This window comes from Stomoxys calcitrans, chromosome 3 (assembly GCF_963082655.1).
Source record: "Stomoxys calcitrans chromosome 3, idStoCalc2.1, whole genome shotgun sequence".
Taxonomy (NCBI): domain Eukaryota; kingdom Metazoa; phylum Arthropoda; class Insecta; order Diptera; family Muscidae; genus Stomoxys; species Stomoxys calcitrans.
The window spans coordinates 164416033-164429281 of NC_081554.1; the positions used below are offsets into that span (position 1 = coordinate 164416033).

The 13249-nt window shown below is 39.0% G+C and overlaps 1 protein-coding gene across 3 annotated transcripts in view; it reads left to right on the top strand.

Annotated features, from left to right (window-relative positions):
- LOC106091993 (uncharacterized protein DDB_G0271670) overlaps positions 1-13249 on the top strand; it is an 84318-nt gene that overhangs the window by 25098 nt on the left and 45971 nt on the right. For all 3 annotated transcript variants that reach the window (XM_059364490.1, XM_059364491.1, XM_059364493.1), the window contains exon 3: positions 9862-11214. In XM_059364490.1, the coding sequence (XP_059220473.1) occupies positions 10189-11214 (1026 nt within the window). In that variant the 5' untranslated portion in view covers positions 9862-10188. The remainder of the gene's footprint in view (positions 1-9861; positions 11215-13249) is intronic.

A 13249-nucleotide genomic window follows, 5' to 3' on the forward strand; every position in this document is an offset into this window, starting at 1 on the left:
TAAGGAACAGGGGCAAGCCTCTCACATATCAATGAGTGCACTCCGTTTCAAGTTTAAGCTCAAGGGCCTCCTTTTTATACCCGAGTCCGAACGGCGTACCGCAGTGCGACACCACTTTGGAGAGAAGTTTTCCATGGCAAAGTACCCCACAAATGTTGCCAGCATTACGAGGGGAAAACCACCGCTGAAAATTTTTATACCCACCACCGAAGGATGGGGGTATATTCATTTTGTCATTCCGTTTGCAACAAATCGAAATATCCATTTCCGACCCGTTAAAGTATATATATTCTTGATCAGCGTAAAAATCTAAGACATTTCCGTCCGTCTGTCCATCTGTCTGTTGAAATCACGCTACAGTCTTTAAAAATAGAGATATTGAGCTGAAACTTTGCACAGATTCTTTTTTTGTCCATAAGCAGGTTAAGTTTGAAGATGGGCTATATCGAACTATATCTTGATATAGCCCTATATAGACCGATCCTCCGATATAGGGTCTTAGGCCTATAAAAGCCACATTTATCATCAGATTTTGCTGAAATTTTGGACAGTGAGTTGTGTTAGGCCCTTCAACATCCTTCGTCAATTTGCCCCAGATCGGTTCAGATTTTGATATAGCTGCCATATAGACCGATCCTCTGATTTAGGGTCATAGGCCCACAAAAGGCACATTTATTATACGATTTTGCTGAAATTGGGGACAGTGAGTTGTGATAGGCCCTTCAACATCCTTCGTCAATTTGCCCCAGATCGGTCCAGATTTGGATATAGCTGCCATATAGACCGATCCTCCGATTAAGGGTCTTAGGCCAATAAAAGCCACATTTATCATCCGATTTTGCTGAAATTTGGGACAGCGAGTTGTGTTAGGCCCTTCAACATACTTCGTCAATTTGCCCCAGATCGGTCCAGATTTGGATATAGTTGCCATATAGACCGATCCTCTGATTTAGGGTCATAGGCCCACAAAAGCCACATTTATTATCCGATTTTGCTGAAATTTGGGACAGTGAGTTGTGTTATACCCCACGACATCTTTTGTCAATATTGCCCAGATCGGTCCAGATTTGGATATAGTTGCCATATAGACCGATCCTCCGATTTAGGGTCTTAGGCCAATAAAAGCCACATTTATTATCCGATTTGGCTGAAATTTGGGACAGTGATATATGTTAGATCCTTCGACATCCTTCGTCAAGTTGGCCCTGATCGGTTCAGATTTGGATATAGCTGCCATATAGACCGATTTCTTGATTTAAAGTTTTGGGCCCATAAAAGGCACATTTATTGTCCGATTTCACCAAAATTTAGCACAGTGAGTTAAGTTAAGCCCCTACTTCTGTAATATGGCACAGATCGGTCCAGATTTGGATATAGCTGCCATATAGACCGATCTCTCGGTTTTATGTTTGTCCGATGTCGCCGAAATTTGGGACGGGGAGTTTTACTAGGCTCTTCGACATTTTTCTGCAATTTGGCCCAAATCGGTCCAGATTTGGATATAACTGCCATTTAGACCAATATCTGGAATTTAAATCTAGGCCCCATAAAAGTGCGTTTATAATCCGACTTCTCTGAAATTTGACACAGTGACTTATGTGAGGCTTTTGGACATTCGTGTCGTATATTGTTCAGATCGGTTTATTTTTAGATACAGCTACTGTTCTTATTAGTATTTGGTCCAAATCGGAACGTATTTCGATATAACTGGTATGGGACATAAGGTATGCTATTTTCATCGGATTGTGATGAAAGGTGGTTTACATAAAGGGTGATTTTTTTGAGGTTAGGATTTTCATGCATTAGTATTTGACAGATCACGTGGGATTTCAGACATGGTGTCAAAGAGAAAGATGCTCAGTATGCTTTGACATTTCATCATGAATAGACTTACTAACGAGCAACGCTTGCAAATCATTGAATTTTATTACCAAAATCAGTGTTCGGTTCGAAATGTGTTCATTCACCGTAACGTTGCGTCCAACAGCATCTTTGAAAAAATACGGTCCAATGATTCCACCAGCGTACAAACCACACCAAACAGTGCATTTTTCGGGATGCATGGGCAGTTCTTGAACGGCTTCTGGTTGCTCTTCACTCCAAATGCGGCAATTTTGCTTATTTACGTAGCCATTCAACCAGAAATGAGCCTCATCGCTGAACAAAATTTGTCAAAATTTGAACACATTTCGAACCGAACACTGATTTTGGTAATAAAATTCAATGATTTGCAAGCGTTGCTCGTTAGTAAGTCTATTCATGATGAAATGTCAAAGCATACTGAGCATCTTTCTCTTTGACACCATGTCTGAAATCCCACGTGATCTGTCAAATACTAATGCATGAAAATCCTAACCTCAAAAAAATCACCCTTTATATACCCGAGGTGGTGGGTTCCCAAAGTTTCTTAACGCCGTTTTACTTGTTTCTGATGGTCTCGCCAGGATTCGAACCCATGCATTCAGCGTCATAGGCGGACATACTTACCTCTGCGCTGCGTTGACCTCCAAAATAATTCAAATACAAACTCAATTAATAAGGGTAAATTTTTAGCGGAATCCATGGGGGTGGGCACCCAAGATTCGGCCCGGCCAAACTTAAACGCTTTTACTTGTTTGTTCTTATTATCGTTAAAATTTCTTTAAGTGTATCAAAAAGACAACTATTTTTAGATATGCCTTATTATCTTTAATATGCACATAAATAAATACCGTTTTGTAAGAAATCTCTATTTTTTGAATTGCATCAACATTTATGCTTAAGGTAAATGAAATAATTTTAGCTTTTGTTGTTGTATTTAGTTCCGACCTCTTCAGCAATATGATAGTTGTTCTTTTCTTATCAGCCCTTTATTAACAAAAAACAAAAAAAAAATAGTAATAATAAAAGTAACATAATTATCATGTTTATCAATTATCAACGATATGTTTAATGTAACAAACAGCGAAGTATTTCTAATCCTCATAAACCACTGCCGACGCGACTACTCATCACCACAATTTCGGATGCATTCCATGTCCATTCATCAACGTTGAGACACAAACACAATGCTATTTACCTTAAGATTATGATGCCCTTAAGTCAAACAAAAACACTACGTACTACATAGGGTGTCTTAGTAAATGTTTGCATTGTATTTTCTTTTGATTAGTTGGTTTTCGTTTTTTGTTTATTTTTGGCAGGTAACCTTAAAAAATTGGAGTGATTTTCCACGATTCTTTTATTTGTAACATTTTTTAAGTTATTAATAGTTTTCTTACGATTTCATCAGTTGGATATCGTACTTCAAGGTGTGATAACGTCAAGGTAGTGGACTCTGCTCTAGAATATTTTTTTTTTTTTTTTGGTGAAGGTGATTACAACAGTTTTTGTGAAAACTTCAAAGGGCTACCCGAATTGTGATAGCAACTGGATATTGCCTTTTTTTTTTGGGTAAGATGTGAAAAGAGAGTATTTTTGCAAGGACTAAATAAAACAAGGAACTGATAAATAAATTAAAAGAAAAATGTTCGACAAATATTTCCTTTTAAAAAAATATGTTTAAAAATGATTTAAAAAAATTTAAATAATAAAGACAAAAACTTTAAATTTATAAAGGACCAAAGTCTTACGAAGTCGTCATTTTCATATCCTACACGACAAATACTATTAACACAAAGTGATTAAATCAGTATAAAGGACATTACACTCGATCTATTTATAAAATTACTTGCTATGTTATAAGCCTACGAAGACAAATATGTAAACCAAAAATCTATGTGCCATAATTCTTAAAAATAGCCTCAAATATATGACACAGATTTGTAAGATTTGGCCAGGAGCTTTACTTAATTTAACCAAGATGGAATATGTTCCATATACTCCTCATGGCCAACCAACCCACGACTTCAGAGTCTATTCTAAGGAAAAAAAACAAGTAAAAGCGTGCTAAGTTCTTCCGGGCCGAATCTTATATACCCTCCACCATGGATCGCATTTTTTGAGTTCTTTTCCCGACATCTCTTCTTAGGCAAAACAGGATATAAGAAAAGATTTGCTCTGCTTTAAGAGCGATATCAAGATATGGTCCGGTTTGGACCACAATTAAATTATATGTTGGAGACCTGTGTAAAATGTCAGCCAATTCGAATAAGAATTGCGCCCTTTGGGGGCTCAAGAAGTAAAATAGAGAGATCGATTTATATGGGAGCTGTATCGGGCTATAGACTGATTCAGACCATAATATGCACGTATGTTGACGGTCATGAGAGAATCCGTCGTACAAAATTTCAGGCAAATCGGATAATAATTGCGACCTCTACAGGTTCAAGAAGTCAAGATCCTGGGATCGGTTTATATGTCAGCTATATCAGGTTATGGACCGATTTGAACCATACTTGGCACAATTGTTGGATATCATAACAAAATACGTCGTGCCAAAATTCATTCAAACTGGATAAGAATTGCTCCCTCTAGAAGCTCAAGAAGTCAAAACCCAAGATCGATTTGAACCATTTTTGGCACAGTTGTTGGATATCATGACAAAACACGTCGTGCGAAATTTCACTCCAATCGGATAATAATTGCGCACTCTAGATGCTCAAGAAGTCAAGACCCAAGATCGGTTTATATGGCAGCTATATCAGGTTATGGACCGATTTAAACTATACTTGGCACAGTTGTTGGGTATCATAACAAAACACGTCGTGCGAAATTCCATTCCATTCGGATAAGAATTGCGCCCTCTAGAGGCTAAGGGAAGTCAAGACCCAAGATCGGTTTATATGGCAGCTATATCAGGTTATGGACCGATTTGAACCATACTTGGCACAGTTGTTGGATATAATAAAAAAACACGTCGTGCAAAATTTCATCCCAATCGGATAAGAATTAAGCACTCTAGAGGGTCAAGAAGTCAAGACCCAAGATCGGTTTATATGACAGCTATATCAGGTTATGAACCGATTTGAACCATACTTGACACACTTGTTGGATATCATAACAAAACACGTCATTCCGAAATTCATTCAAATCGGATAAGAATTGCGCCCTCTAGAGGTTCAAGAAGTCAAGACCCAAGATCGGTTTATATGGCAGTATTTGTGCAAAAATTTCAAGCGGCTAGCTTTACTCCTTCGGAAGTTAGCGTGCTTTCGACAGACAGACGGACGGACGGACGGACGAACGGACGGACAGACGGACGGACATGGCTAGATCGACATAAAATGTCACGACGATCAAAAAAATATATATACTTTATGGGGTCTCAGGCGAATATTTCGAGTAGTTACAAACAGAATGACGAAATTAGTATACCCCCCATCTTATGGTGGAGGGTATAAAAAGGCTGCAATTCCAAATTTTCAATCAACGATTGCAAGATTGATAGATTCGATGAAGGTTAGGTTTAAGTGGCAGTCTGCCACCAGACTCACTTGGACGTTTTCGTCCATTGTGATACCACAGGAACAGAAAAAGGAAGATGTCTTCTAGTTCCTACCGTTGAACCATCCAGATCACTTTAAAAAGCCCAACAACTTGTGAATGTTCACATCCGCTAAATCAGACAGGTTCTCAAAGAAATGAGAACCTAAAGTGCTAGTGCGGGCCACACACACAGAAGGTGTTCTATAGTCTCTTCTTCCTTGATGTCCCTACAGCTTCTGCAAAAGTCGTTGGCTGGCAACCTTCAGTCTGTCAGCATGTCTTCCGATTAGACAGTGACCTGTCATGACGGACACAATGACTGAGACGTCTGTTCTAGCCAATGACAGCAGACCTCTTCAAGTCTAGATGAGGCCACATAGTTTTGGAATACTCACAGCCCCATCTTTGTGACTATCCAATCGGTTCTATCAGCAATAGAGGTACAGTAATTTTTATTAAAACGCGGCTCAGGTAGGGTGTAATCCACGCTGCCTCTAACATCGGATATCTACTAAGGATAACACAGTGTCCGTAGCCGTGGCAATGGTTGCTGCAATTTGGGTAGCCACAATGTCCAGAGGTATAAGATGTAGCATTAAATTCAGTGCATCAGATCGTGTCGTCCTCAATGCGGCTGTGATGCATAAACGAGCCATCCTTTGGATCCGGTTAAGTATTGAGCAGTAGGTGGATTTTTGAAGCGCCGTCCACCAGACCACAACACCATATAGCATAATAGATCTGACAACTGCAGTATATACCCAATGCATGACACGGGGTCAAAATCCCCAACTTTTGCCAATGGCTCTCTTGCAGGTTTATAGGGCAGATTCGTTGAAGCTGAAGTCAAATAATTTTACAAAGCTGAACAAGAAAATGTAGCCTAAGAATTCAACAAGTTGTTGTTAACGTAGGTTAAATGGTTAGCCCAACAAAAACCTGAGTTTACTCAGGGGTGGCTATTTGAAAAGACAGACGGTTAAATGAAACGAATTCAAAAGACGGAAGATGTCTACATCGAATCAAGAGTTTCCGGGTGGATTCCTACATTGCATCACTGAGACAGTAGCGATGCTGGGTTCAGTTATTGCCTTAATGACAAATGCCTTATGAATGTGTTCTTTGTTTTCAAATGGCATTCTAAGCAAAGAATTGCATGAGACCCAAAATTTGGCACTCAATAGCCACTTTGGCCAAAGCAATTGTCTGTTACGCCGTGCCACCTAAAAACAAAGTTAGCTCGAAACTCACGCTCATAAACAATAGAGTAAGAAATGACCAAACGTTCTAGTAATGGTTCAGTGGAGTGTTTTTCAATTTGGTCGATGTTGTTTGCGAATGAGCACAACTCAGATGAGTGCCATATGAAGCCAAAGCAAGCAGAATAGGAAGACATCAAATATTGTTGAGCGCTTACAATATCTCAACGAATTTAAATTACCATTTTATGTTTTGTCCTTGAGAGTTGTAAGCGTCAACAACGATTCCTGGTATAAGGTGTGAGCGTGCCATTCGCTTCATGTCTATCATGTGCACGTTTTTTTTAATGTGGGTTGCTGCTGTTCTCTGATTCCAAGATATAAATACCTTAACTGGATCCTTAAGAAAACAGAAGATCTATAAAGTTTTGGTCACATTTTTCGACTACACTGAAAAAAATTTTGTGCCAAAGATAAGCCAACTTAATTCCACGATGATAAATTTTGGTGAAATATATTTTCCTTCATATTAAGAAGTTTTTATTTTAAATTATCAGTTAATAAATCCTTAACTTTGCGTTTTATTAGTAAGGACAAAAACCTAAAATGAAGGTCAAATATCGTTGAAAGTTAGGAAATTTACCTTGGGGGAAGACAACAGTGAACCACAGTTAAAGACGCAAAACAGCCCTACAAATAGGAGCGTATTTAAATGTTTTATTTTTTTTAGGCTAAAAAAGAATTTTTCAAAAAAAAATAATAATTGGACAGTCATCTATGAAGTAAAATATGTTTGAATCAGAGACCAACAATTGAAAGGGATGGTCATGTCCATTAGTAAATAAGAAATTAAATTTAAAGATAGCATCTTTATTTTAATGTTTGGTTTTTTGGATCGTTTTTATTGCTAAATTCCTACGAATAAGAAAAAATCTTAAATTTTGGACCAACTTTTTTCAGTGTAGGATATCCTAGATCCAAACCTTGTTGATGGTATAGATGGCAACAACAACAACAACAAGGTAGCTGAAGCCGAAAGGTTGCCAGCCGAACTTGTTGATGCTAACTGGTTAGAATAGCTCATACCGATGATTGAAACCTCGCAATAATATAGGAAAACAATCCTTCCAATCGCATACAAAATACTTTCGATTGTACTATCTGAGACTTTAAAATCTGTAGTCTCAAAAATCTTTAAAGTTTTTGGTCACATTTATCGACTATACTATGTTAAAAATTATTTAAAGCCATGTCCCAATTTCTTATCCATACAAAGTTAATTCAACTCTACAGGATGATACTAACTTCTTAGAAGAAGAACCTCTCCGAACAGCTCAAACCGGGGTTTCAGACAAGGTTGCAGATTATCGTTTGATTTCTTTAACTCCCTGTTGGAAACTTATTATTATTCTTTTACATATAATAAATCGGCCATATGGAAATACGAAAAATAGGCCGTTAAAATGAGTCTGCCACTAAATGGAGATAAAACAATCCATTACTTGGAACGAACCCGATAACCTATCGGGAAGCGGTAATTTAGAACAATTTTCCTTAGAGAAGAGTCATTTAAGCACCTTTAATTTTAATTTTAATACTTCTTTCCTTGGAGAAGGGTAGTTTTAATACCCTCCCTTGTGGAAGCGTAATTTAAGCACCCCTTCGCTTGCGGACATGTGGTTTTAGTACCATATCCCTCGAGGAAGGGTAATTTTGGTCCCCTTTTCCTTGAGGAAGGGTTGTTTTCTAATCTCTTTCTCATTTAAGTATCCCTTTCATTGGCGAAGATTATCTCAAGTTATCGGTAGTTTTTGTACACTTATCCTAGGAAAACGGTAATTTTAGCAAGTTTTTCCTTGGAACACGCTAGTTTTAGTACACTTTTCTGTGGGAAATGGTAGTTTTTGTACACTTATCCTTGGGAAACGGTAGTTTTTATACCCTCTTCCTAGGGAAACCTAGTTTTAGCACCCTTTCCCTTAGGGAAAGTTGGTTTTAGTACCCTTTCCTTTAGGGATAGTTGGTTCTAATACCCTTTGCCTTAGGGAAAGGCAGTTTTAGTACCCGTTTCCTTAGGAAAATGTAATTTTAGTACCCTTTCCTTAGGGAATGTTTGTGTTAGTAACCTTTCCCTTAGGGAAAGTTAGTTTTAGTACCATTTCCCTTAGGTAAAGGTAGTTTAAGTACACTTTCCCTTAGGGAAAGATAGTTTTAGTACACTTTTCCTTAGGGAGAGATAGTTTTAGTACCATTTTCCTTAGGGAGAGGTAGTTTTAGTACTGTTTTACACGATTTGTCGACCAATTTTGTGGGTTTCGGGACTAAACTTTTTATACCCACCATAATAGGATGGGGTGTATGCTTATCTAATCAGTTCGTTTGTAAAACCTCGAAATATCGATCTCAGACCCAATAAAGTATCTCAGATCCAATGATCATCTTGACATTTTAAGTGGATCTACCAATGTCCGACCGTCCTTCGTCTGCCGAAATCAGATTGCGGTCCAACGCATAAATCTAGTCTCCTGAAATTTTGCACAATTTCTTCTAATTTATGTAGGTCACTGAAGATTCGGATGTTTTTGACCTGAGTTCTTGAACCTCTAGAAGCCTCATTTGTTATCCTAATGGGATGAAATTTTGCACGTCGTATTCTGTCGTGTTCGACTTTTAACTCACGTGCAAAGTATGGACGAAATCGGTTCATAACCTGAAATATCTCGCATATAAAGCAATCTGCCGATTTGACATCTTGAGCACTGAAAGCTGAAAATGTTGTCCGATTTGGCTGAAAATTTCATTTAGTGTACTATTATGACTTCCAACAACCGTGCCAAGTGGGATCAAAGTCAGTCATTAACCTGATATAGCTCTCATATATACCGATATCGAGCTGCAATATCTGGCTCATTTGGCAGAAATGTGGTATGCAAAGTACACAATGTGCTTCAACTAAATTAATTTCTGGAAATTTTTAGCAGAATATTAAGAGTAAGCCAGGCCGAATGGTCAGGAATTTATATTAAATTTAATATAAATTCCTGATCATATGGCAACTCTTATTGATATGACCAAATCCATAGGAATGACACAAACCCCAAACTCGATGCAGACGTTAAAGTGCTAAAAGATATACAGCAACAAAACACAACAAAGCTTAAGAAAATCGTGTTACTTTTTAAGTGTTTAACAAATATTAAGCAACAAAATTCACTTCTTATGATGGTTTTTTTTGTCATTTCTTTTCTCTCGACAGATTTCATTGGCGCTGACAATTTTCAACGTTGAAATTGAGAAAGGGATTCGACTGAAGGCAAATAAAACAAATGCAAATAGCAGACGACGACGACATCAATAAAAATCCAGAACAGATGTAAATATTTGCAATTTGTGATATATGGGCTGCCAAATATAGGTGGTGCAAGTTAAACAGAAAAGACTCCCAGGCCAACTGAAGTACCATGTCAATCAAAATTAAGCGATAAATAAGATAAAGAACAATTTGAAGAAAAACAAAAATTAATTGACCCAAAAGTTGCCTTATCAGAAGCTTAAATCAATATTCTCTGGCTTTGTCTCAGCTATGGAGGGACCCACCCCAGCTGCTTTACCACCACCACCAGCAGCCTCCAGAGTACGTTGCAACATATCATGTCAACGTGAATTTTCTCAAAATGGAAATTTGTCCAATAACAATGTGAAAAAAGTCAAAGACAATCACATTGCCAGAAGTTCAAACTCATCGAAAACTTCCTCCTCTCCAACCAGCAGTAGCAGCAATAGTTCATCATCATCATCGTCAATATCGTCCAGCACCTCATCATTATCATCAATTGTACAACCATCACAATTGATGGCCATCGACATGGAAGATGATGGAATGGAGGATGCCCAAGAAATCGAAGACTTCAATCAAATCAATTTAAATACCATAAATTCGAATACAACAAACACAAGAAATTATTGCTCCATCAGTAGCCATGGCATCGACACCATAGGCAGCAACAGCCACAGCAACGCCACCACCACCATCAACCCAAACATTGCAAGTATCAATGAAACACAAGCCAGCAATAACAGCCTGGAATGCTCCATGGCTCAATCTCCGCCCCTCAATAGAAGACGTCACACCGCCCTGCCTCAAGCTTTTATTATGAATCAACAGCATTTATCATTGCTCGAAAGTAAAAGTCACAAAATGGACTATGACATGGATGATGACTTGAATGAATACAGGCCCATATTGCGCAAAGCCTTGTCCACGCCCTCGTGCAACATTTTAGATGTTCAACATCCGCTAAAAAGTGATGTTACCATCATCACCAATCATCAGGTGCAACAGAAAAGTGCAACATCACCTACCCCACCATCATCAGAGCCAATGCCAGAATGTCTTCTCAATAGCTCGAATTATTCCCATTCCCCCCACTCGAATATAAATGGTTCCTCTTGCTGTGACTGCTCCACTCAACAAAAAACTACCCCATCCTCCAGACGTTCATCAGGGGTGGCCGATGGTTCCATACAGACATCTCCAGCCTCAGACTCATCATCACCCATTAGCCAACGTTCGGGCTGTGCCCACTATAAACGCTCATGCATGTTTGTGGTAAGTAGCTAAACCATTAAACCTCCCACGCACCAACTTTAAAGTACCAGGTGATAAGGTATCATAAAACACCACATTGGTACACAAAAACGTGTTATTTATGTTTATTGCCAGCAGAAAAATTCGCCCAATGCAAATTTCTTTAAAAAAAATTGGTTCTAATTTCATTGTTAGAACCAAGCTACGTATGGGGTGCTACGTATCTCAAGCATTCACACACTCTTCTTGATAGCCAAGAAGAGAGTTGGGCTTTAGAACAAGTCAAGTTTGTACATTGAGTATGGAAAACAATGAACCCCAACTCTATGACAATACGAAAAGAAGCAAAACCTTCGGCCGTGCAGAAATATGGATTCCCACCGACATGGTGGTTTGAAATTTCAGCGATATCGGGTTATATAGAGGCAAAGGTCAAGACCTTAATTCGAAAGATTGTTTGCATAATGAGGAGATAATCAAATATGGTACGATTTGAACAGTCAACACAAGGCTGTGCCACTGACAAGAGAGTCTTGCACTTGACCTCTAGTTTCGCCTTAGGTATCTGAACCCAAACCCCTCCAAATCCGGCCATATTTACTATAGGCCATACCGTCTTGGGATTGTATGACCTGGTATGACCTACTCCTTTCTTTTTTTCCAAGGAAGTTGATGAAACATCGTGTTGAACAGGGTTGCGGAGTCGAGTTTTTTACGTCGGAGTCTAAGTCGGCCTATTTAGCCGAAGTCGGAAACCGGGTTGGAGTTGGGCACACACTTCCGACAACAAACCGAACTCCAACTTTGACTAAATAATTCGACTTAGACGACGGCTTCAAAACCTCGACTCCGAAGGTCCGCTCAACGCTATGTTGCACCTCTTCCCTTGGATGGAAGAAAGGAGTAGGTCATTCCATTCCATGACGGTATGACCTATAATAAATTTGGCTGTTTTTGAAGGGGACCGGATACCAACGGCGAAACTAGAAATCAAATACGAGTTGCCAGTGGCACAGCTTTGGGTTGACCTTTCAATTCGCATCATATTTGGTTATATCCGCAATATACTTGAACTCAAATTTCGCTTTAGGTATCTGATCCAAAACCCCTTCAAATCCAGCCAGATTTACTATAGGCCATACCTTCTTGGGATCGTTTGACCTGGTATGACCTACCAGGTATGACCTACTCCTTTCTTCTTTCCAAGGAAGTTGGCGAAACATCGTGTTTAACAGGGTTGTGAAGTTGAGTTATTTATGCCGGAGTCTAAGTCGGCCTATTGAGTCGGAGTCGGAAACCGGGTTGGAATTGGGCACGCACTTCCGACAACAAACCCTAAACTAAATTTGGCTAAATAATTCTACATCGACTACGGCTTCAAACCATCGACTCCGAAGCTCTGTTCAACACGATGTTGCACCTCGTTCCTTTGATTGCAGAAAGGAGTATGACCTGTAGTAAACCTGGCTGTATTTAAAGGGGTTTTCGACAGGCTAAACTAGAGGTAAAGTGCGAGTTGCCAGAGGCACAGCCTTGGATTGACCTTTCAAATCGTACCATATTTAGTTATATCCGCAATATACAAACAATATTTCAATTTTAGGCCTTGACCCTTAAAATGCGACATTGCTACCCGAGGTCTTATGTTGAGGGCTTCAGCAGGGCATTGGCCCGGTTCATGAATGCATGCCGATTTCTGTATGTTCTAAAGAATTTTTGTGTTTTTCCCTTTTCCCATTGCAGGCCACTGGTAATCTGAACGATACCTGTTCCATATAGGCGTATCGGTCAGATTATGGTGCAGTACATCCACAGCATCATCTTGAGGCCCCAAAGGCTCCGAAACATCTGACGCTTAGACGGCTTCAAAGACCCTCTTCAGCTATAATCCTAACCATTTTCCAGGCTTAGCCAGCTTTCACCCAACATAAATTGGGTGACTAAATTAGTTTTCGGGCATTTACACGTTTAGGTTTCAAAAGGTACCAAAATGATACCAAATAAAAGAACTTCGCACAGAGGAAAAGGATGGGGAAACCCGAAATTTGGATTTAAT